Here is a 26,548-nt window from a genome sequence, read left to right as displayed (position 1 = left end):
CGCCATAGACATTCTCAAGTCGATAGCCAAGAAGTGGGCACTCTTGGTCAATCGGTCCACTATTACCCATATTGCATCGTGTCTTCGAACAGTGCGTGGCAAATGGGTAACAAAGTCCATCGCGATGCTATCCCATTTCCATTCAGGTACCTCAAGTTGCTGCAACAGACCCCCAGGTCTCTGATGCTCTATCTTAGCTTTCTGACACGTTAAACAAGAGGCAACAAACTGAGCTACATCTCTCTTCATACCGGACCACCAAAAAGACTCCTTAAGGTCTTGGTACATTTTAGTCATGCCTGGATGCATGCTAAAACGACTTTGGTGTCCTTCTTCTAGTATTAATCTCTTTAATTCCCCATCATTAGGGACACACGTCCGACCTCTGAACCTCAAGAGACCATCCGTCCCTGTGTTGAAGTCCTTTCCTTTATCGGTGCCAATTAAAGCCACTGTCTTCTGAAGCTCGGCATCAGATAACTGACCCTCTTTAATACGCTCCATCATACTACTGGATACTACCAATCTACTACATCTGATGACGTCAGGCTCTAATTCAACCTGTAATCTCAAATCTCTAAGCTCTTCCACTAACTCCAACTCTCTAATCATTAACGAAGCCATGTGCACCGTCTTTCTGCTCAAAGCGTCAGCTACTACATTAGCTTTCCCAGGATGGTATAAGAGATCAAAGTCATAATCCTTAAGGAACTCCATCCATCTCCTTTGCCTCATATTTAGCTCTTTCTGATCAAAGAGGTATTTTAAACTCTTGTGATCACTGTAAACTCGAAATTGTGCTCCATACAAGTAGTGTCTCCAAATCTTCAAAGCGAAGACCACCGCAGCGAGCTCTAAGTCATGAGTGGGATAATTTTTCTCATGCACTTTGAGTTGTCTTGAGGCATACGCAACCACTCTCTTCTCTTGCATCAGCACACATCCTAATCCTTGATAAGAGGCATCGCAGAAAACCTCAAAAGGTTTGCCTGTGTCAGGAATCACCAATACTGGAGCACTAGTCAACTTTTGCTTTAGTTCTTCAAAGTTGACTTCACACTTGTCAGTCCACACAAAAGGTTTATCTTTTCGGGTCAATTGCGTCAACGGCGCTACTATTCTGGCAAAGTTTTCGATAAAGCGACGATAGTAGCCCGCCAAACCCACAAAACTCCTTACCTCAGTAACAGTCTTGGGCCTTTCCCACTGAAGTACAACTTGTACCTTAGCTGGATCTACAGCGATTCCACTAGCCGAAATGACATGCCCCAGAAATTGAACCTCTGTCATCCAGAACTCACACTTGGACAGTTTGGCATAAAGCTTCCTTTCTCTCAATATCCCAAGCACTGTTCTAAGGTGATCTTCATGTTCTTCCCGAGTCTTAGAATAGACAAGTATGTCATCTATAAATACCACCACGAACTTGTCTAAGAACGGTCTGAAGATCCTGTTCATGTAATCCATGAAAATGGTTGGAGCATTAGTCACACCAAAAGGCATAACTACGTACTCGTAGTGGCCATATCTGGACCTGAAAGCTGTCTTCTGTACATCATCGGCTTTCACTAAAATCTGATGGTAACCCGACCTCAAATCAATCTTGGAGAATACCGTAGCTCCGTATAGTTGATCCATCAAGTCATCTATTCTCGGCAACGGGTACTTATTCTTGATCGTCAACTTATTCAGCTGCCGATAGTCAACGCACAATCTTGAGCTACCATCCTTCTTCTTTACCAGCAACACTGGCGCACCCCACGGCGAAGCACTCGGCCTGATAAATTGTTTCTCTAACAGCTCTTCAATCTGTTTCTTCAACTCAGCCAACTCGGCCGGAGCCATCCGATAAGGAGCTATAGATACTGGCCCTGCTCCTGAGACCAGATCAATAGAGAACTCCACTTCCCGCGGAGGAGGTAAGCCAGGAACTTCTTCAGGAAAGACATCCATGAAGTCATTCACAACTAGAAGGTCTACACTCTGGTTCCCATGCGCCGAAGAGTTTAAATCGAAAGTCCCGTCCATATGAAACATGATTAGGAAGCAACTGGAACCCTCAAAAATGTCTTGCCTCAATACACCGAGTGATAACGACAGGTCTTCATCTTTTTCGGGAAATATTAGCTTTTTCCCACCGCAATCTAAGAGAATATGATTGACGGCTAACCAATCCATTCCTAGAATTACCTCTAGCCCTTGCAGAGGTAAGCAAATAAGGTTCACTCTGAACCTGCGCCCCTCTACCTCAATAGGACATCTAGAGCACACATTTGATGTCCTGACTAACCCCGCTGCTGGTGTAGACACCACCAGATCACACGGAAGCTCTCTGACAACTAGACCGAGCCTCTCCACACAAGCCTTAGACACGAAAGAGTGTGTCGCCCCCGAATCAAACAAGGTAACACACGAAGCTCCAAATAACAAGCAACTGCTAACTATGAGATTACCTGTGCTGGCTGCCTCAGCTCCGGTCAACGCATAGACCCTCCCTGCTGCCTGTGGTCTGTGCCCACCCCTCTGAATAGATCTGCCAGCCTGGCGTGGCTGGGGTCCTGCCCTCCTCGCAGTAGGACAGTCTCTGGCATAGTGCCCCTCTCGCTTGCAGATATTACACCTTCTATACCCTTCTAGCTGAGGGCAAGCAATCTGGAGGTGTGGTCCACCACACCGAAAACATCTCACGGGGCTGGCAAAGCTGGACTGCCCCGATGACTGAGAGGAAGACCCCCTGGACCCGGAGGAAGTGGGTCTAGAGAAAGGGGTACTCCTAGAATTAGAGCCTCCCCTGGACATCACGGGTCCACCAACCCTCAGTGGTTGGCTCTGCTGTCTCTGAGGCCCCTCAGATTCCTTCTTGGTCTTCTCCATGTCACGAGCCATCTCCACCAGAGCAGGAAACTCTCTGATGCGTAACCCCTTCACAAGTAGCTTGATATCAACTCTCAAGCCGTTCTCAAATTTCCTGCATTGCCACTCTTCATCTACCGCCATAGTGTTGAAGCGGAGCAAATGTTTGAAACGATCAGCATATTCTGATACTGTTTTGTTGCCCTGTACCAGCTCCAGGAATTTCACTTCTTTGGCAAATCTGACACTGTCAGGGAAGTACTCGGTGTAGAACTTGACCCTAAACAGCTCCCAAGTAATAGGAGTCTCACTCCTCTCTAATATCATCTTCATGCTGCTCCACCAGTGGCCAGCTTCCCCTGTCAATAGATATTGGGTGTAGGCCAGCTTCTTCTCATCAGGACACCCCTTGGCCTCATAGATCCTTTCCATGTCCCTAAACCAGTGATCAGCTTCGTCAGGGCTGCATTTTCCAGTGAATCGTGCCGGATGATGTTGGAGAAAGCTCTCCAGACTCCACTCTTGGACAGGAGTAGCAGAGGAAGAAGCACCTGGAGTGGCCCTGCCACTAGTCAGCACTTCCATAAGTTGCCTTTGAGTGTTCTCAGATGACACTCTTGCATTCTCTGCAGCTACCCTCGCGGCTTCCAGATTTTGTAAAGCTACGGTGTTCTGCTGAACCAATGCAGCATTCTGTTGTTGCAACGCCTGAAGCACCGCATTTAACATCTGATTAGAGTCAGATGGATCGGCCTGTGGGGGAGGAGAAGGAGGAGGATGCCTAGGTGCCATCTTCTGTTCACACAGAGGAGGAAAAATCAGCCCATCTCAAATAAATAAGGACAACGATTTAGACATTTCTCAGAGTACACAAGCATAAGCAAGGCACACACATACCCTACAGGATTTTCTAAAGACAGAAACTGCTCTGATACCATAAATGTGACATCCCAATTATATAGAAAGCATATATAATAACGACGTTCACATGCATAATATAGGAAAGCAGTTGAGAGTAAATAGAATTACAGTCATCCTCAAAGTACTTCAGAATATAAGCTTAAACCCTAAAGATATCTAAAATGTAAGCTAAAAGGGAAATAATATTTCATACTACAAGATCAACCAATAACATCCTAGGAGACTAGGCAGCAGCATTGTCCTCAACTTCCAAAGCTGTCTCCAAAGGAACCTCCTCGCCATCTGCTCCCATCCAAGTGGATGATCATCGCAAGAAGAAACATACACAAGCAATACAAACAAGCAAGGGTGAGCTAGATATAAAAATCATGTTATTCAATCACACACGACATGTAAAAGTCACTCAAACATGATACATTGACTTCACAAGACTCATTGTTTTATAGACCGACTCGTCCGGACCAGAATGATTGCCGAGCTATGGCGGGTTATGCACTCGTGGTGGCCTCTACTGCTTTGCAAAGCCGTTGCCAATGGGTTCCACCCTACCACACTCACGAGGTTAATCCGTTCCGCGCCCTGGAGCATACTGGAAGCCTCCAAGACTAGGACCTCCTGCTACTCCTCACCACATGGATCAATCCTCTCTACTTGAGAATGAAAGACCATTGGAGCGTCAGGAAAACCCCCAAGACTGAGCTACCATGCAATCATTCTACACTAAGGATCTCACCGAGAGATTTAGTACTTTGAAACATGTTTCCGTTACTCAATAATCACATACTTATACAGCCACAATTAACCAACCTCTTCATAGAAACATACACTTCAGTCATACTTCTCAAACCAAGTAACTCACTAATATTCACCGACATACCCGAGTAATCACACTGCAACTTTTATTTTATACCACAACCCACATACTTCATTTAGTATTTTCTCTTAAAAAAACATTTATATTACAACTAAAATATAATAAAAACTATTAAAGGCAATGTGACAGTACATTCCATTTTATTAAACCTATAAGTAAATTTATACTTTATTAATATAATATAATAATATAGGTACATAAATCCCTGCAGGAAAACCATTAAAAGAAAAACAAACCTTTCTTTTCTATTTCTAGCCTGCACATGAACTTCTTAATAAAGGCCACCTTATCTTTATTTAATATTAATTTTCCTTCATAAAATCTTGCGGGACCCACCATTCTTTAATACAAAAACGTACCAACAAAGCCTATAAGCCCTTTTCTCTTTCTACTTTACAATGATTTATCATGAATTACTCCCCTCTGCCCTTAACTTTCCACCACATCCAAATAAAAGAAAATATTTCCAACACCCAAGGCGGGACATACAAGGTCTTTTTTTTTTTTTTTTATAACAAACACCAACAACTCTCAATCTCCCCAATTTCCTATTTTTAAGCAAAATAAAAGCAAATCAAAGAAGTAAGAAAATTCCCACCTTCTGGACTTAACAATCCCGCGCCACTCACAAGATGCTTCAGAACTAAAAAGCCAAATTACCAAGTCTTATAACCAAGGCAATACCCAACTAAAAGAAGCCAGAATCTCCTTCTTTGTCACAATGCTACACACCACTTTCATACTCACGAAACCCTTTTCTTCCTTTTTATATTTCTCAAACAAAAAGTTCTTACAGTACCCATACTTATATAATAAATATGCAGAAAACTCCATTCCTCTTTTCTTCACTAAACCCATCTATATTTCATCAATCAAATCCATCATAACAACTTACAACCAATACATTTTTACATGCACAATTTTCAGCATCATAACACAAGCCAATTTATACTCAACAGGTACATAACAGTTTAAATCAACACACCAATTCAAGATTCAACATGCATATATCTCATAAATTAATTTCAAACAAAAATAACTATCTCCCCTTACCTGGAAATCAACAGTACAGCCAACTATAGTGCCCTAACAATGCCTTCACAGCGAAAATCCCAACAGTGACCTACAACCACCTAATTGGTGATGGAAAACAGCTCTTAGAGCTAGAACAGACAGAGAATCAAAATGAGCTCCATGCAACCAGTAAAGTTGCATGCCCTAATATCAAGAAGAGTGGAGAATTTGACTTACCCGTCCAAATGAAATTCTAATCGGATAGAATGGAAGCCCTCAACTCTGTGAGCGAAAGAATACCACCTATTTGAAATTTGAACGGTGGAAAGTGGTGGAAAGGTAGAGAGAAGTCAGAGCAAGGAGAAGAAAAGTGGAACTGAGTTTTAGAGAGAGAAAGGGAAACTGGAAATAGGTTCAGAGTTGGGAAAAAGAGGAAACCCCTCCTAAGGTCATGGTGCCTTTGGCCCTTTGGGCCTGGCTGCCTCAGAAAATAGGGCCCCCTAGCCCATAAAATTTTCAGGACCTTACATTCTCCCACACATCAAAAATTTTCGACCTCGAAAATTAGACTTACCAATGAATAGTTGAGGATATGACTCGCGCATCTCTTCCTCAAGCTCCCAGGTATAGTCACCCGTTCTATCATCCCAGATGACTTTGACCAAACTGACGGTTCTGCCTCTAAGCCACTTGTTCTGGCTCCCCTCAATTCTGACTAGTTGTACCTCCATGGATAGATCTTCTCTGACACTAACATCTTCAACTTCTAGTACATGAGACGGATTTGGTACATATTTTCTAAGCTGTGAGACGTGAAAGACTGGATGGAGGTTAGCCAGCCGGGGTGGCATGGCTATCTCATAAGCTACCGGTCCTATGCGCCGTAAAATCTGGTAAGGACCAAGATACCTAGGAGATAGTTTCCTAGCACGAATGACTCTTCCTACACCAGTAGTAGGAGTCACTCGGAGGAACACATGATCCCCAACTGCAAACTCCAACGGCCTGCGCCTCCGATCAGCATAGGACTTCTGCCTATTCTGAGATGCCCGCATCCTCTCCTGTATAAGCTTCACCTTCTCTGTAGTCTGCTGAACTATCTCTGGCCCTGTTAACACGCACTCTCCCTCCTGAAACCAACACAAGGGTGTCCTACAATGCCTCCCATACAAGGCTTCAAACGAAGCCATACCGATACTGGCCTGATAACTGTTGTTATAAGTGAACTCTACCAATGGTAACACCTCATCCCAGACTCCCAGATGATCCAGTATACATGTTCTCAACAAATCTTCTAAGGACTGGATCGTCCTTTCTGACTGACCATCTGTCTGGGGATGGTAAGCTGAGCTCATCTGTAATCTGCTTCCCATCTCACTCTGAAGGGTTTGCCAAAACCTGGATGTGAACCTCGGGTCTCTATCTGATATAATACTCGAAGGCACCCCATGTAACCTCACTATCTCCTTAACATACAATTGTGCTAGCTTCGCCATAGACATTCTCAAGTCGATAGCCAAGAAGTGGGCACTCTTGGTCAATCGGTCCACTATTACCCATATTGCATCGTGTCTTCGAACAGTGCGTGGCAAATGGGTAACAAAGTCCATCGCGATGCTATCCCATTTCCATTCAGGTACCTCAAGTTGCTGCAGCAGACCCCCAGGTCTCTGATGCTCTATCTTAGCTTTCTGACACGTTAAACAAGAGGCAACAAACTGAGCTACATCTCTCTTCATACCGGACCACCAAAAAGACTCCTTAAGGTCTTGGTACATTTTAGTCATGCCTGGATGCATGCTAAAACGACTTTGGTGTCCTTCTTCTAGTATTAATCTCTTTAATTCCCCATCATTAGGGACACACGTCCGACCTCTGAACCTCAAGAGACCATCCGTCCCTGTGTTGAAGTCCTTTCCTTTATCGGTGCCAATTAAAGCCACTGTCTTCTGAAGCTCGGCATCAGATAACTGACCCTCTTTAATACGCTCCATCATACTACTGGATACTACCAATCTACTACATCTGATGACGTCAGGCTCTAATTCAACCTGTAATCTCAAATCTCTAAGCTCTTCCACTAACTCCAACTCTCTAATCATTAACGAAGCCATGTGCACCGTCTTTCTGCTCAAAGCGTCAGCTACTACATTAGCTTTCCCAGGATGGTATAAGAGATCAAAGTCATAATCCTTAAGGAACTCCATCCATCTCCTTTGCCTCATATTTAGCTCTTTCTGATCAAAGAGGTATTTTAAACTCTTGTGATCACTGTAAACTCGAAATTGTGCTCCATACAAGTAGTGTCTCCAAATCTTCAAAGCGAAGACCACCGCAGCGAGCTCTAAGTCATGAGTGGGATAATTTTTCTCATGCACTTTGAGTTGTCTTGAGGCATACGCAACCACTCTCTTCTCTTGCATCAGCACACATCCTAATCCTTGATAAGAGGCATCGCAGAAAACCTCAAAAGGTTTGCCTGTGTCAGGAATCACCAATACTGGAGCACTAGTCAACTTTTGCTTTAGTTCTTCAAAGTTGACTTCACACTTGTCAGTCCACACAAAAGGTTTATCTTTTCGGGTCAATTGCGTCAACGGCGCTACTATTCTGGCAAAGTTTTCGATAAAGCGACGATAGTAGCCCGCCAAACCCACAAAACTCCTTACCTCAGTAACAGTCTTGGGCCTTTCCCACTGAAGTACAACTTGTACCTTAGCTGGATCTACAGCGATTCCACTAGCCGAAATGACATGCCCCAGAAATTGAACCTCTGTCATCCAGAACTCACACTTGGACAGTTTGGCATAAAGCTTCCTTTCTCTCAATATCCCAAGCACTGTTCTAAGGTGATCTTCATGTTCTTCCCGAGTCTTAGAATAGACAAGTATGTCATCTATAAAGAGTGTATACTGAAAAATACATTATGCTTTCAAACATCACATAAAACACTCATAATTTTTTTTTCTTTCTTCTTAAACTATTCTTCATTTTTCTGCTGCATCCTGCTTAACTTGTATTGGTTCAGAAGTCGTCCCTCAACCTCTGTATAACATATACATTATTATTATACATAATACATTCACCATTATTATACATAATAAATTCATGTAATATGCAACTATTATAATAGACTCTATGATTCGGATAAATTAATAGAAAAATCTTTTCTTAGAGACCATGTTATATATATATATATATATATATATATATATATATATATATATATATATATATATATATATATATATATATATATATGAATAAAAATAAATATATTATTTTTAAGACGTATTAATTAAATATATTTTATGATATTGAATATTATTTAAATATGAATAATATCATTATAATATGAATTGATTATCTATGCACCAATTATATATAGTCACGTATAATTGATATTATAACATTGCGCATTTAACAAAACAAATAAAGATAATCTACATAAAAACTAAGAGTAATATTACAACACACATTAAATAATCCAAAAATATAATAGAACAAAAAACTATTAATTATAAAGAAATTATTTACACTTTTATAATATTACATTAATTACTTTTTATTAAACAATGCAAATATATATATATATATATATATATATATATATATATATATATATATATATATATATATATATTAAATCAAATTTTATATAAAAAATTTTAAATACTATATTTAAATATACAACACATAGTCAAAAATTACATTAATTGAATATATTAATTATATATTAAAATAAGATGTAAATTAATGATATGTTTTAAATGAAAACATATTTTATTGACTAACTATTTTTAAAAACGAAAAAGTATAAAAATAAATTATTTATAAATTCGTGTTTAGATTTCAAAATTTAAATATTGTATTTTAAATATTAAAATAGTCAAAATTTAACTTCAAAGTAATTATATCTTAACGTAATAAATAAGTTATTAATAATTTTATTATTAAATAGATTTAATTGACTAACTCTTTTTAAATGTGAAAGCGTATAATAGTTTTTTATAACATAACTACTTTTGAATACAACTAATTGTCTTATTTCATTATTTTTGGAATTCATTAGTCTATCAAAATTCACTTAGGCTATCAATATATATATATATATATATATATATACACGTATTAAAAAAATATATTAACAATTTAAATACTATATTTAAATATATGACACATAGTCAAAAATATATTAGTTGAATATGTTAATTATATACTAAAATAATATATAAATTAATGATATATTTTACACCTTTGTAATATTACATTAACTAATTTTTTATTGAACAATGTAAATATATATATATATATATATATATATATATATATTAAATAAATCTTTATATTAACAATTTAAATACTATATTTAAATATATGATACATAGTCAAAAACTACATTAGTTGAATATGATAATTATATATTAAAATAATATATAAATTAATGATATATATTAATTAAAATATATTTTTTGACTAAATATTTTTAAAAATGAAAAAGTATAAAAAAAATTCCTTATAAATTTGGGTTTAGCTTTCAATATTCAAATATACTAATTTAAATATTAAACATAGTAATTATATATTAGAATAATAAATAAGTTATTAATATTTTTCCTATTAAATAGATTTTATTGACTAACTATTTTTAAATGTGAAAAAGTATAATAGTGTTTCTCTATAAATTCATGGTTAGCTTTCTTAAAACAATACAAAAGACTTTATCTTCTATTCAAATTTAGAATCCTTAAAAAATACTAAGAAAAAAGATATGGGAAAAGTTGAGATAAAAGCTATTGGAGTTTTAATTATGGTCATGATTCTTTTGGGTTTTTCACATGCTGAATTAAATGGAAAAACTGATGATTTGTTTTGTCAAGAAAAATGTGCATTCAAATGTTATTCTGAACAACCACTCCCTATACTATATAAAAATTGTATTAAGGATTGCGAATCACACTGCAATAAATTATCTTCTGATCCTGTTTACAAATGTTTTACTACTTGTGACTTAATGAAGTCCATTGCCTACAACACTGGTATGCGCTCTCTCAAAATAATCACTTGTTTCCATAGTTTTATATTTCTATTTAGATTTCATTTTATTAAATATTTTTTCATAACTTTGATAATTACCTTTCCTATTGCTTTTAATTTTAACCAATTACTTTACTTTCTTATCAGGAGCTCATGGTCTTGCACATAACATGATGAATACATGCATGCAAGAGTGTAGAAAAAAGTTATAATTTGTAAGAAGAACTTTAGAGTGAAAAATTGATAGAAGAAACTGTATTCTTACAAAATTTTAAAAAATAATCATGACCAATAAACAATATTGAGTTATTTTCATACTTATTGTTGATCTACTTTCTTCTATCTTATGTCTTCCTCTTTACTATTGCAACTTGAGTATTAATAATATTAATAAAATAAAATAATTTTTTAACAACATTATCATCAATTTCCATTAAGGAAGAAAATTAAAAAATATTCTAAAGAAAGTGATAATTAAGGTTTGTGAGTAGGGCATTAAGATATAATGTGAATTAAAATCATCAATACGACCTGTCCTTAATAGAACTGATCTTATTATAGGAATTTCGTACTTTTGTCGGATCTTCCTATCTCCTGATCGAACTTGTGTAGGTAGATGTTGCACAGTATAAATATATTATTTTTAGGACGTATTAATTAAATATATTTTATTGATTTAATTGAGTGTTTTTTTTTAATTTTAATATTTTAATTGAATTTTCATTGGAAGGTAATTTTCTTAAATTTTTAAAATATTTAAAATAAATTTGTATTGTTTAAAATTTAGAACTTAAATAAAAATATTCAAATTTGTAAAAACTTAAAATTTAATTTATTATTTTAAATTATCTATGAGTCATGGACCTTTATCAGATAATATTATGTCTAATTAGAAGATGCATATTTTGTTTTTTAATAATGTATTATTTGTTAATTGTCAATTTTATAATAACGTACATTAATTATAATAAACAATTGATTTGTTATAATTAATGTTAATGATAATAAATTGATAATATAAAATACTGTACGTTTTATATATAATGATTTGATTATAACTAATCAACATTAACATTAGACTTCGTAAAGAGTTTTAATAAAGTGATTTAAGAATTATTGAATATAGGATATATATTTGGATTACAATGTTAAAGAAATCTTAATAATATTCTAAAATTTCATATAAAATATTTTATTTTTAATATTTTTATTATGGATATAACAATACAAATAAATAGATAAAGGGTTTTGGAATCATTCTAGTCCGGACGAGTCAGTTTATAAGCAACAAGTTTTGTGATGTCATATTATCATGTTTGAGTAAATTTTGCATGTCGTGTGTGATTGAATAACATGTTTTTTATATCTAGCTCACCCTTGCTTGTTTGCATTGCTTATGTATGTTTCTTCTTGCGATGATTATCCACTTGGATGGGAGCAGATGGCGAGGAGGTTTCATTGGAGATGACTTTGGAGGTTGAGGACAATGTTGTTCCCTAGTCTCGTAGGATGTTATTAGCTATTCTCTGTATTTTGAAACATTATTTCCTTTTCACCTTATAGTTTAGATCTCTTTGGAGTTGAAGTTTTAAGTTCTGAAGTTAATTTGAGGATGACTATAATCTTAAGTACTCTTAACTGCTTTCCTATATTATGCATGATGACGTCTTTATTATATATCCCTTCTGTATAATTGGGATGTCAGAATACATAATAGTCACGTATAATTGATATTATAACATTTTGCATTTAACAAAAGAAATGAAGATAATCTGCATAAAAACTAAGAGTTATATTACAACTACATGGACACATTAAATGATCCAAAAATAAAATAGAACAAAAAACTATTAATTGTAAATAAATTATTTACACTTTTATAATATTACATTAATTAATTTTTTATTAAACAAGGCAAATATATATATATATATATATATATATATATATATATATATTAACTCAAATTTTATATAAACAATTTAAATACTATATTTAAATATACGACACATACTCAAAAATTACATTAGTTGAATATATTAATTATATATTAAAATAAGATGTAAATTAATGATATCTTTTTAATGAAAACATATTTTATTGACTACCTATTTTTAAAAACGAAAAAGTATAAAAATAAATTCTTTTAAATTCGTGTTTAGATTTCAATATTTTAATATTGTATTTTAAATATTAAAATAGTCAAAATTTACCTTCAAAGTAATTATATCTTAACGTATATTAATATTTTTATTATTAAATAGATTTAATTGACTAACTATTTTTAAATGAGAAAGCGTATAATAGTTTTCTATAACATAACTACTTTTGAATACAACTAATTGTCTTATTTCATTATGTTTTGGAATTCACTTAGTCTATCGTTATACTTTAAATATATATTACCTTTAATATTATTTAAAATGTTTTCATATTGGTGTTTCATAAATAATAATTTAATAAATTTTTATAATTTAGATATTACCTTTTTATATCATTAAAAAATGGCAATAGAAACTTATAAAATAATATCATTATAATATGATTATCCACTATGTACCACTATGATATTACAACATTGCGGATTTAACAAAAAAAATAAAGATAACACTCTGCATAAAAAATAAAAATTATATTACAACAACATAGACACATTATAGAATCCCAAAATAAAATAGAACAAAAAACATTAATTATAAAGTAACTATTTACACTTTTGTAATATTACATTAACCAAATTTTTATTGAACAATGTAAATATATATATATATATATATATATATATATATATACGTATTAAAAAAATTTATATTAACAATTTAAATACTATATTTAAATATATGACACATAGTAAAAAATGATATTAATTGAATATGTTAATTATATACTAAAATAATATATAGATTAATGATATATTTTTAATTAAAATATATTTAATTGACTAAATATTTTTAAAAATGAAAAAGTATAAAAAAATATTCCTTATAAATTTGATTTAGATCTCAATATTTAAATATTGTAATTTAAATATGAAACATAATAATTATATGTTAAAACAATAAATAAGTTATTAATATTTTTCCTATTAAATAGATTTTATTGAGTAACTATTTTTAACCGTGAAAACTATAATAATTTTTTTTCTATAAATTATAATGGTTAGCTTTCTTAAAATAATACAAAAGACTTTATCTTTTATTCAAATTTTGAATCCTTAAAAAATACCTAAAAAAGATATAGGAAAAACAGATAAAAACTATTGGAGTTTTAATTAAGGTCGTGATTCTTTTGGGTTTAATTAAATGGAAAAATTCATGCAAAGTTAAGTGTATATTTGTGATCCTGTTCAAATGTGATCCTGAAAAACCATTTCCTCTATTATATAGAAAATGTATTTAGGATTTCGAATCACACTACAACAAATTATCCTGTGATCCTACTTAAAAATGTTTTACTAGTTATGACTTAATAAAGTCCATTGCCTACAACACTGGTATGCGCTCTTTCAAACTAGATATTTGTTTCCATAGTTTTACATTTTTATTTACATTTTGTTTTATTAAATATGTTTTCATAACTTTGATAATTTCCTTTTTGTTTCGGTTTAATGGGGTCTGAGGTTGTCCGTCTTCAATCCTAGCCTCTTTTGCCAGTAGATATGAGTTTCACTATGCCAATCCGTTCGTCCAGTATTTAAGTTTTCCTCCCGGTCAGAGTGGTCTTGTAGAAAATACTCCGACACTCAAGTAAGAAAAAACTGCCCCTTATGTATCCTGATAGTAATTTGGAATAAAGATGATTTTACCTGAACATTAATATTGTATTTATTGGCCTCATAGTTGTCCAGCCCATTAATTATATTAATTATTCATTAATACAATATATTTGTGCAATATAATCTGTCAATCACCCATAAAATATCATATATTTGCCTTTGATATGGTCATGATTCTTTTGGGTTTTTCACATGCTGAATTAAATGGAAAAACTGATGGCTATTTATGCCAAGCTAAATTACATTCAAATGTTATTCTGAACAACCACTCCCTATATTATATAAAAGGTTTAAACCCTCCCTTGGTCCTCAATTTTGTATTGGAAATCTCAGTTCGGTCCTCATGTTTTCAACTATTTGAATTGGGTCATAATTTTTGTAAAAATGAACACATTGTACCCTAACCGTTAAGTGGTGTGAGACGACGTTAAATTAAGACCACGTGGTGCACAGAGAATGTGGTGATGTGTGTTGATGACTTACGTGAAGTGTTTTGATTAAATAAATAGTGCTGATGTGGCATTATTTATTACCCTTATTCAGTTTAAGATATCATAATTAGGGATTTGAAATTGGAATTGGGGATTTCATTTCCTTGTTGCGAGACGAAGCGGAAGACGATGACCAACTGCAATTTTGGACAAGACGAAGAGAATCCAGCCGATAGTTGACACGAACTAAGGTAAGGTATTTCGTTTCGTCTTTGGTTTTCTGTTTGAACGCATAAATTTCTTTTTGCTTTTACGAACATGTGCGTCTTCGACAATTGGGTTTTTGTTTTTGTCGGTAACAATTTTTATAATGATTTGTGGTCCCCATTTTGCATGTTCAATTTTTACATTGTAGTTTAGACATTGTGGTCCCGAATTTTGTTTGTTGAATTGTTTATCAGCTGTCGTGGTCCCCTGTCTGTGAGTGGGGATGTTACTTTGTTCCATGTCCCCCTGTCTGTGTCGGTGTGAGTGTTTAGTTAGTGAGTGTTCCCGTAGTGGTAGGACTGTAATATTCAAAAGACTTGTTAACCCCCATAATGTACAGGTTATAAAAGCAACTTGCTCATATGGATGAGGAACGTATTAAGGTGGTGGTCCACCATTGTGGAGATTTTTTCAGTGATGATAATGGGCAGTTAAAATTTGAAGGAGAGAGAGCAGAATGGTCTTGTGATCCAGACCTGTGGAGATATTTTGCCATAGTAGCCTCTGTCAAAGAATTAGGTCATATGGACATCAAAGAATTATGGTACGGTTTAGGAGGTCAGTCTCTGGACCTAGATAGGTTAGAATTATTAACTGATGATAGGGGTGCCATGCATATGTTGAACATTGCTAGGTTAAATGATGAAGTTCATCTGTATGTGGTTCATAATATGATGGAAATGGAAATAATAGAAATGATTGATTGGATTGGTGGTCATCTTGATGATGAAGGTGATGTTGCAACACAAGTGGAGGAGGTTGAGGTTGTTGGTGATGGTCAACTTGGAACATAAATGGTGGAGGGTGAGGGGGATGCCCATGAGGGTGATGGTCAGGTCCATACTGAAGTTGGAACAGATATGGTGGAGGGTGAGGGGGATGCCCATGAGGGTGATGGTGAGGATCATACTAAAGTTGGAACAAAAATGGTTGAGGGTGAGGGTGATGCCCATGAGGGTGATGGTGAGGATCATACTGAAGTTGGAACAAAAATGGTTGAGGGAGAGGGTGATGCCCATGAGGGTGATGGTGAGGATGTTGAGGTCCGTGAGGTTGAGGATGGTGAGGTCCATCATGTACAGGAAGCTGAGGTGCATGATGTACATGATTTTGAGCTAGAGGATTTAGGAGAGGATGATGATGTAGAGGACAGTGAGGGTGATGATGTACATGAGGCAGAGACTGAGGACGAAGATGTAGGTTGAGTGAAGAAAGTCTAATTGATGTCAGCGTGCATTGTGACATTGGGACTTCTAAAGGAAATGTGAGACAAGAAGCTTCCATTGCAGTACTTGAGTCTTCACGGTCAACAGATAATGATTGTACTCATGATGTCCGTTGGTTCTCTGACAATGAGTGGCTATCAGAGGAGTTGATTAGTGGATCAGATAGTGAGGACAATGATGGGTCCACTAAGATAAGGTTTCCCACTTTTAGTATGCCTAAAACTTTGGAGGGTTATAAATGGGAAGTAGGAACCTATTTTGCTGAGAAAAATGAATTCACAGATGCCATAAGAACTTATGCACTAAGTAATGGGAGAAGTTTAAAATTTATTAAGAATGACAAGAAAAGGATTTTTGTGAAGTGCTTGGATGGAAGAGGAAATTGTAAATGGTATGCCTATTGTTCCTTTAGGAGTGATGTCAATGCATGGACTCTAAGAAAAGTGTTTGATGTTCATAGTTGTAGTAGAGATTTCAATGTAAAGTTGATGACTTCAAAGTGGTTAAGTCAAAGGATGGAGAAAACTGTGAGAGAAAACCCTACAATGAAGGTCATGGACATTAGGGACAAAGTCACTAGGAAATGGAATATAGGAATTTCAAGAAATATGGCTTTTAGGACAAGAGCCATGGCAAACGATAAGGTTGAAGGGTCATTCAAAGATCAATTTAGAAGACTTCATGATTATGGTCATGAGCTGTTGAAAACAAATCCAGGTACAACAATACAAATTAAAGTTGATAATAGTAATGGTGAGGTCATATTCCAAAGATTTTATGCATGCTTGAAGGCATGCAAGGATAGCTTCATTTGTTGTAGACCTATTATTGGGTTAGATGGATGCTTTTTGAAAGGCAAGTATGGAGGGGAGTTACTAATAGCAGTGGGAAGAGATGGAAATGAACAAATGTTGCCCATAGCATATGCTGTTGTTGAGGTAGAAAACAAAGACTCCTGGACTTGGTTCTTGGAGCACCTTATTGAGGACCTTGGTGGGGCAGCTGTATGTGCATGATGCACATTTATTTCAGACCAACAAAAGGTCAGTCCATGTTCAATATCTTGTACATATAACTGAATATCTTCATTACACAAATGTTAATTAAAATATCTTGAATATGTCAGGGTCTTTTGCCAGTTATCCAAGATCTTCTGTTTGGTGTAGAACAAAGATTTTGTGTTATGCATTTATATTCGAACTTCAGAAAAAAAAAATTCCTAGAAAAAACCTTAAACGTCTCATGTGGAGGGCAGCAACAACCACACATCCACAACAATGGGAGGCTGAAATGAGGAATATTAAAGACATAAATTTAGACGCATTTAAATATTTGCTTGCCATCCCACCTAGGTATGTATTAAGTCTTATAATTATTTGATAAACTCACAGTTCACATTTACATACTTGACTAGTTATATTCACTTACCCCAGGTTTTGGTCAAGATCTAGATTCACCTCTAGATCACAATGTGACACTCTCTTGAACAACATGTTTGAGGGCTTTAATAGTGTGCTAGTTAATAGTAGGTCTAAGCCTATTATTAGCATGTTAGAAGACATTAGGGTTTACATAATGAAGAGATGGGCTGCCAACAGGACAAAGATGACATCATATCAAGGTTCAATCTTCCCCAAGGTTTTTAAAAGATTTCAGAAGGAGTCCTGGTTAACGAGATATTGGTTACCAAGGTAACTTTTATGATGTGTGTTTTCATTCATGTTAAGTTTGTTTCCATTTATATTGATCCACCTAATTGTGTTTCGAATTGTGTATTAAATACAGGTGGTCAAGAGAAAAATTATTTGAAGTGAAACATGTTTCACAATTTGGTCAGCAATTTGTTGTGAATGTTGACAACATGGACTGCACATGTAGAAAATGGGAAATTACTGGCATTCCTTGTACTCATGCCATAACTGCAATGAAATTTTTGAATATAAATGTAGAAGAATATATTGGGCACTGATGACAAATTTATGAACACCGAAAAACGACGCCAAAAACTTGTTTAACAATCGGCAAGTGTGACCGAATCGTATCAAGTAATAAAACTCGGTAAGACCAAGTATTGTTCTCCCAAAGGACTCACGACCTAGTTAGCTATATGATTTGTTGATTATTTAAGACTTGTTAACAATTGATTGTAGGTTTTAAATGCAAACGATAGTAATTAAACATGTATGCATGAATTTGATCAATGGAAAAGAGGAATACAAACACTTTAATGAATTAAATGGATTAGTTTGTTGTTGGGGTTATCAATTTCATCTTATCCACTCTCATATACTTTTAGGAATTCATCATTCTTTTCATCAATTGCTAATGCCACTCTCTAAATCACCTTGCAAAAAGGCCTATCCTTAATTATGAGTTCATACAATTCCTAGCATCCCTAATAATTAATTCTGAAGTGCAGAAGCTTAACGACAACCAACCCTCATATTCCTATGTCTAGGCAATATGCTATTGGGAGAAATTCCCCGGATCTAGATTTCCCTGTACGTTCCCATATCGACAAAATCAATAATCATGGCATTGAATGAGTTAAACAATGCAAGCTTTAAGCAAAGAGGAAAAACCCTAACTAATGATGAAAGAAAGCATGTATCTTAAAGTAAGATGTTAAAACACAAATTCCATTAATGAGAGCTTCACAATATTACATTGATTCCCCAACAACAATACAAGGTTTAGTTCACCATTTTCATGGTGAAACTAGATGAACAATAATGAAAGAATGAAAGAGATAGAAAAACCCTAGAAAGAGAAGAGGAGAGTCGTCACCATCTCCCAATCTACCCCCAAGGGGTGAAAAATGTGTTTCTGCTTCCTCTCAGCGAAAGATACAAACCCTAGGACATCCTAAAGCTTATATACTATTCTAAAAAATACAGAAAATTAGGCCCAAGCCCAAAATAGTGCCGCTCAGCGGTAAGTGCGTGAAGTTGATTCTTCCCCTCTGATGCATTTTCACCCCTCAGCGAAGCCAACGGGTGTTCTTGAGTGTCGCTCAACGGTAAACTGCTGTTGAGCGGTACTTGCAGCTTCTCCTTTTGCACTTTTTTAGTTCTTTTCTGATTCCATCTCTATCCTTCTTCACTTATTTCACCAAATTCAACTTAAAACCTGCATAAAACACTGAAATCAAGCATAAACCTGTCCAGCTCTCTTATTTCCAAAAATAAGAACTAAAACATGATTCCAAGCTAGTTTCTAAGTGTTAAAGGTTGCTTTTAGTATCAATTTTAAGCATAAAAATAACAGTTTTTCAACTGTTATCACAACCCGAAACTTAGAACTTTGCTTGTCCTCAAGCAAACAAAATGTAACTCAATCTTCTACCAATCAATACAATGGTTTACTCCATTCAAAAATCCTCTTTTCAAGATAAGTAAAAACTTCAATTAAGCTCATGACAACGACTTCAATCAAGACATACACATGCTTTAGTGGTCACAAAGTCACTTAATATCCAACAAATGCTATTTTTCATGAATGATCAATCAACTAAGCATGGATGTTCATGTGCTCATGGAATATTTCCTCACTCAGTAAAGTGTTTCACTCAAACACAAGTGTATAAGAGGTAATCACTCATTCACTCTACTATTACAATGTCACAATGAATTGACTTTGCCTTCCATTTAACTACAATCAAATAAATTCACAAGCATGCATCATTACAAGGACTTTTCAATGGCTTATAATGTGGCTGGGCTAACAAGAAAATTGGTTTTTCTAGATCACAAAACCCTTGAGTTAAGAGAATCATATAAACACAATCATTCTTACTTTTCCCCAACTTTCTTTTGCATTGAGCTTTACTTTTTCCTTTCTTTTCTTTCTCTTTTTCTTTCTGCTCAATGCTTTCAATTTCCCTTTCTATTTTCCAACAACCCCAAACTTGAACATTTGCCAATACCACAAAATATTTTCTACTTAACTCAAGGTAAAGCTTTTCAACAAGGGTTTTCAAATCATGTTCAAGGCTAGGGGTTCAAAGGATAGAACACATAGTGTTCTCTTTTAATGGCTCATTTCATGAAATTGGCTAATACAAGGGTTACCAACAAATGGCCTTGATCATATGATGCGAACAAGCAAGTAATTCAATCATAGAAAACCTGGGCAAAGTCATTCATGCTTCCAAAGTAATAACATTCATTCACACAAACTCTGGAGCTCAAAACCTCACATATAAGCTCATTCACATTTGACATACACATCCTGCTTAATATCACAATCACAATCACAATCACAATAACATGCATTTGTTCACAAAACTTGTGAACCACTTGTATAAGCATGTAATGTGCACATCTTAACATCAATCCATATCAGAGTATCATCAAGCATTACTTATCAAACAATCAGAATCATAAGTAAACCATTATAACAGACAAAGTTTCCAATTGAGTACATCAAACCCTATTCTAAAAACAAAAGTGATTGATAAAACAAATCTTGCTCTAGTGTTTTGAAAAACTCAGCCCCATCAATGATGCTCTCTCCCAACCCCAAACTTAGATGGAAAACTAGTGAGAAAGTGAGTCGAAGGGAGATTTTCTAAAGAGGAATGAAAGGAAAATGTAGAGAACCTTTGGAAAAGTGTTTAGGAGTGTGTGTGCAGAGAATAATTTAAAAATAGAGGCCAAAGCGTGACTTAGGGTATAAAAATACCCTTATGGGCTCGGGTTCCGCTAAGGGGCAACCTAAACCCATTTTACGAGACCACTACTCAGCGGCAATTTGCTGCTCAGCGGCACTTTCGTGTTGTGCTTTTCTTCTTCCTAGCTTACCCTAGGTGCCTTCTACTTATGCCCCTCACCCTCTCCCTGCAATTAAGTTCTCAGATCACTCAAACATTCAATCCCTATTATGCAACTAAAGCAGAATCAAAACAAACAATACAGATAAAATCAATCAACTGAGTTGCCTCCCAAGTAGCGCTTGTTTAACGTCACGAGCATGACCCAAAATCCTCCAGCACCCTTCAGTAGATGCAAATCTTTCTTACCAACACCCATCAATAGGTGTATACAAACATAGTATCCTTCAGTAGATACTCTTCCGCCTAACATCCATAGTAGATGTAAACCCTGTAACAAACTTATAACAAAAATACCCAAAAGTTCAAAATTACATCACCAAACCAAAAATTAAAAGTTCTTAAATCACTGGGTTGCCTCCTAGCAAGCGCTCTTTTAACGTCACTAGGTTGACCCAATAAAGCTCAAGTTCCTTCTTCTTTTTCTTCTTCTTTCTACTGAACTTCTTCAGAAATTTGATCAAACCAGGAACCTGTTGCAATGTCCCAATCATAGGAACTTTAATCTCCAATTTCTTGAAGATTTCCACGAAGCACTTAAATTTCTTTTCCTTCCTATGATACTTCTTTGGATGACGAAAGGGTTTTTCATATGATTTTCTCTCTTTCTTTTTTTCTTTTCTTTTTTTACTCACTTTCTCAATCTTCACACAAATTTTTCTCTTCTTCTTTCTCTTCTCTCTCTTTTCTCTCTTCTTTTTCCAACTCAACTTTTTCAAAATTTACATCTAGGACTTTACATTCTTCCCTGGGGTTAACCTCAGTATTAGCCCCACAATTATTGTTAGGCCTTTCTTCCAACTGCTTAGTAATCTGACCCATTTGAATCTCCAAGTTCTGAATAGCAGCTTCAGTGCTCTTTTGAGAAGATTCAGTTTTCTGTATGAATTGCTGAAGAGTTTCTTCCATCCTTATTGATCTTTCATTAAGTATAGAAATTTGTTGCCATAAGGTTGGTTGTTGTTGTTGCATGTTAAATTGCCCAGTTTGTCCAGCTTGCCCACTTTGTCCTTGACCAATGCTTGGGTGTGGTTTCCACCCTTGATTGAAATTCCCCTGACGGTATGGAAATTGATTGGCCATGAAGTTAACATCCTCTAAAGCTTCTGCTGGAAAGGCGCATTGACCATTGATATGGTCACCCCCACATAATTCACACAACTGTGATTGAACCTGTGCAATAGTCTTTAACTCTTTTGGCAGTTTTGCAAGTGTTTTTGTGAGAGTCTCCAATTGTTGAGTTAGTATCTTGTTTTGTGCTAGCAAGGCATCATTGGTTTGCAACTGTAGAACTCTTTTTTGTTGAATAGGAGCTCCTCTTTCACTGTTCAGCTCATTATCATTAGTAGCCATGTTTTCAATTATTTCTGTAGCTTCCTCTGGAGTTTTCCATTTGATATTTCCTCCAACTGAGGCGTCAAGCATCATCTTGGTTTGTGAACCAAGACCTCCAAGGAAGATTAGGACTACTTCCACTTCGTCAAATCCATGCGTGGGAGTCTTTCTTAATAGGCTTTTATATCTGTCCCATGCATGACCTAGTGATTCCACCATGCCTTGCCTGAAAGATGAGATCTCTTGCATTCCTTTGTTTACCTTGGATTGTGGGAAGTATTTGTTCAAGAACTTTGTCACCACAGCTTCCCACTCTGTAAAGCTCCCTTATGGAAAAGAGTTCAACCAAAGCTTAGCGTTGCCTCCTAATGAGAATGGAAACAGCCTAAGTTTGATTGCTTCGTCAGACACCCCATTTATCTTCACTGTATTGCAAATTTCATTAAAGGTTGTGAGGTGCTCATATGGGCTTTCATGAGACAACCCATTAAATTGGTTACTCTTAACCAGTTGGATTAATGTCGGTTTCACCTCCATATTAGCTGCCTTGACCCTCGGTCTTGCTATGTTATTGAAATGCTGAGGTCCAGCTACATTAGTGTAATCTGCAAGAGTTCTTCTGGTATTATTATTCTCCATCTCCTCAGTACTATGGTAAGAACCTTGTGGTGATGGTTGTAAGAGATCTTCTGGAGGAGGGAAAAGTTCTCTAGATGTACGGATTCTTCTCCTCCATCTACTCTCGTCTAAGCCTTCAAGAAGAGGTTCCGAGGTTTTCTTGTTTCTAGTTCGAATTGCTTCCTGCATACACAAGAAAACAAGTCCCTAGAAAAATTTGTTAGCACAAAAAGATAGAGAAGAAGATATAAAATCAGACATAAGAAGATAAAATAAAAACAAAAAAAATAAAAACAGAAAATAAAAATAGAAAACAGAAAAAATAAAAACAGAAAATAAAATAAAATAATAACCGAAAAAAATAAAAACAAAAAATAAAATAATATGAAATAAAATAAAATAAAATAAAATAAAATAAAATAAAATAAAATAAAATAAAATAAAATAAAAATAAAATAAAATAAAAAGCAAAAAATTAAAACAGAAAATAAAAACTGAAATTCAAATTTCAAAATTCAAAATTCAAGTCAAAGATAATCAATAATCACACAAATGAACTAGTTAAACCATGAGTCCCCAGCAACGGCGCCAAAAACTTGATGACAAATTTATGAACACCGAAAAACGACGCCAAAAACTTGTTTGATAATCGGCAAGTGTGACCGAATCGTATCAAGTAATTAAACTCGGTAAGACCAACTATCGTTGTCTCAAAGGACTCACGACCTAGTTACCTATATGATTTGTTGATTATTTAAGACTTGTTAACAATTGATTTTAGGTTTTAAATGCAAACGACAATAATTAAACATGTATGCATGAATTTGATCAATGGAAAAGGGGAATACAAATACTTTAATGAATTAAATGGATGAGTATGTTGTTGGGGTTATCAATTTCATCTTATCCACTCTCATATACTTTTAGGAATTCATCATTCTTTTCATCAATTGTTAATGCCACTCTCAAAATCACCTTGCAAGAAGGCCTATCCTTAATTACGAGTTCATACAATTCCTAGCATCCCTAATAATTAATTCTGAAGTGCATAAGCTTAACGGCAACCAACCCTCATATTCCTATGTCTAGGCAATATGCTATTGGGAGAAATTCCCTGAATCTAGATTTCCCCGTACGTTCCCATATCGACAAAATCAATAATCATGGCATTGAATGAGTTAAACAATGCAAGCCTTAAGCAAAGAGGAAAAACCCTAACTAATGATGAAAGAAAGCATGTATCTTAAAGTAAGATGTTAAAACACAAATTCCATATATGAGAGCTTCACAAGATTACATTGATTCCCCAACAACAATACAAGGTTTAGTTCACCATTTTCATGGTGAAACTAGATGAACAATAATGAAAGAATGAAAGAGATAGAAAAACCCTAGAAAGAGAAGAGGAGAGTCGTCACTATCTCCCAATCTACCCCCAAGGGGTGAAAAGTCTGTTTCTGCTTCCTCCTAGCCAAAGATACAAACCCTAGGACGTCCTAAAGCTTATACACTATTCTAAAAAATACAGAAAATTAGGCCCAAGCCCAAAATAGTGCCGCTCAGCGGTAAACTACCGCTTAGTGGTAAGTGCGAGAAGTTGATTCTTCCCCTCAGTTGCATTTTCACCCCTCAGCGGAGCCAACGGGTGTTCCTGAGTGCCGCTCAGCGGTAAGCTGTCGCTGAGCGGTACTTGCGGCTTCTCCTTTTGCAATTTTTTAGTTCTTTTCTGATTCCATCTCTATCCTTCTTCTCTTCTTTCACCAAATTCACCTTAAAACCTGCAAAAAACACTGAAATCAAGCATAAACCTGTCCAACTCTCTTATTTCCAAAAATAAGAACTAAAACATGATTCCAAGCTAGTTTCTAAGTGTTAAAGGTTGCTTTTGGTATTAATTTTAAGCATAAAAATAACAGTTTTTCAACTGTTATCAGGCACTGGTTTAGGAAGTCTACCTATGAAGAGAATTACAACAAAATAATTAACCCTATCAATGGTCAACATGTCTGGGATGTTACACCCTATTTAGATATATTACCACCAAAGAAGAGGACAATGCCAAGAAGGCCCAAGAAGAAACGAAGACTGGAGGATTGGGAGTTGAAGAAGAATAACAATGAATTAAGAAAGGGTGGGCAGAGGAAAAAATGTGCCATCTGCAAAGAACTTGGACACAACAAAAAAGGTTGTCCACAAAGACCTCCAACAGTAGAGGTTCCTACTGCCCAATCTGTAGAAGTCACCCAACCTCCACCAACAGATGTTCCAATAACTCAAGAGTCTAATATGCTTGGTACTAACCAATGTCCTTATTACTCACGAAACAACTATGCCTTTATCTGATGAATGATGAAATGAATGATCTAATGTACTTAACTTATTTATATTTTGTAGCAAATGTTTGCTCTATCATTTTCAACACACTCTGTTATGATGTATTTTGAATATGTAAGACAATGTTCTTATCATTTTGAACAGGTTCTGTTATGATGTAAGACAATGTTTGTGGTTATGAGAAAGTGATTATTGCCCAATTTCGTTATCAGTCATCATCTTTATTGGTACATTGCTTTATGATGTTTCTGATTATTCCACTTAGTCATGATTTTGCTTTATGATTATTCCACTTAAAGTAACAATATAATTAAAAGAAATTAAATCACACACATTATCACTGTAATCACTCACCTTCATTAATAAAAGGCTTAATACCTCTTTTGGTCCCTCTTTATAAGGGAAATGTTCAAGTCCGTCCTACCTTTTTTAAAAAGTTCAATGTAGTCCCAACTTGTGAAAAAAGTGTCCAATTAAATCCTTTTTGGTCACGGCGTTAAATATTTAACAATCTAGCTGACAGCGTGGAGTGATCTGTGCAACGTGGCTGTTTAGCTTCATAACGTGGTAGTGATAGTGTTTTTCATTAAAGTTCACGTGGCAGTGATTAAAAAATTCTGAGTTAGGGTTTGGGTTATAGAAATCGCGATTTGGGGATAAGCATTTTGGAGGAATTGGAAATCCAAATTGGGTATCACCATGGTGGTATCACTTTCAAAATAAATAACACAGCTTGCGGTATCAACAACATGCAACTCAATTTGGAATAAAGTGCTTTCATTTGGATATATCTGATAACAACAAGCTGCAACTCAATTAGGAAATTTTTGATAAACTCTAAAGGCTGATTCGCCGGAACCCTTCGTCTGTTCACCAACAGGCCAGGGCAGTATTCTGTTCTGCTGAATTTAATCTGGTCCGCGGCGAGGAAACCTAATTTGCGGGCTTTGTTTTCTTTAGGGGACGAAGGGAAAAATTGCAGAGTGGAATAGGGTTAGTGAAGTTTAAATAGGGTTTTCGAGGCATGGAAGC

At 35.3% G+C, this 26,548-nt stretch overlaps 1 protein-coding gene across 1 annotated transcript; it reads left to right on the top strand.

The window, feature by feature from the left end:
- The first annotated feature begins 17,889 nt into the window (after positions 1 to 17,889).
- Positions 17,890 to 25,525, top strand: LOC148200887 (uncharacterized). The gene is made up of 3 exons (XM_088113072.1): positions 17,890 to 18,089; positions 18,184 to 18,360; positions 25,117 to 25,525. Exons 1-3 carry the CDS (start codon positions 17,890 to 17,892, stop codon positions 25,523 to 25,525), a joined length of 786 nt encoding a protein of 261 aa, XP_087969198.1.
- The last annotated feature ends 1,023 nt before the right edge of the window (positions 25,526 to 26,548 follow it).

Source organism: Vigna umbellata, chromosome 4, assembly GCF_029865625.1.
Source record: "Vigna umbellata cultivar VRB3 chromosome 4, Vumbellata_1.0, whole genome shotgun sequence".
NCBI lineage: Eukaryota > Viridiplantae > Streptophyta > Magnoliopsida > Fabales > Fabaceae > Vigna > Vigna umbellata.
This window is presented reverse-complemented; position numbering and strand designations above follow the sequence as displayed.

What these genes read in the sequence shown, in the direction of transcription:
- LOC148200887 (XM_088113072.1), top strand. Translation starts at nt 17,890, where the DNA reads ATGTTTGAGGGCTTTAATAGTGTGCTAGTTAATAGTAGGTCTAAGCCT. An exon ending in ACGAGATATTGGTTACCAAG is followed by an intron (nt 18,090 to 18,183) that starts GTAACTTTTATG and finishes TATTAAATACAG; the next exon opens with GTGGTCAAGAGAAAAATTAT. An exon ending in AATGTAGAAGAATATATTGG is followed by an intron (nt 18,361 to 25,116) that starts GCACTGATGACA and finishes AACTGTTATCAG; the next exon opens with GCACTGGTTTAGGAAGTCTA.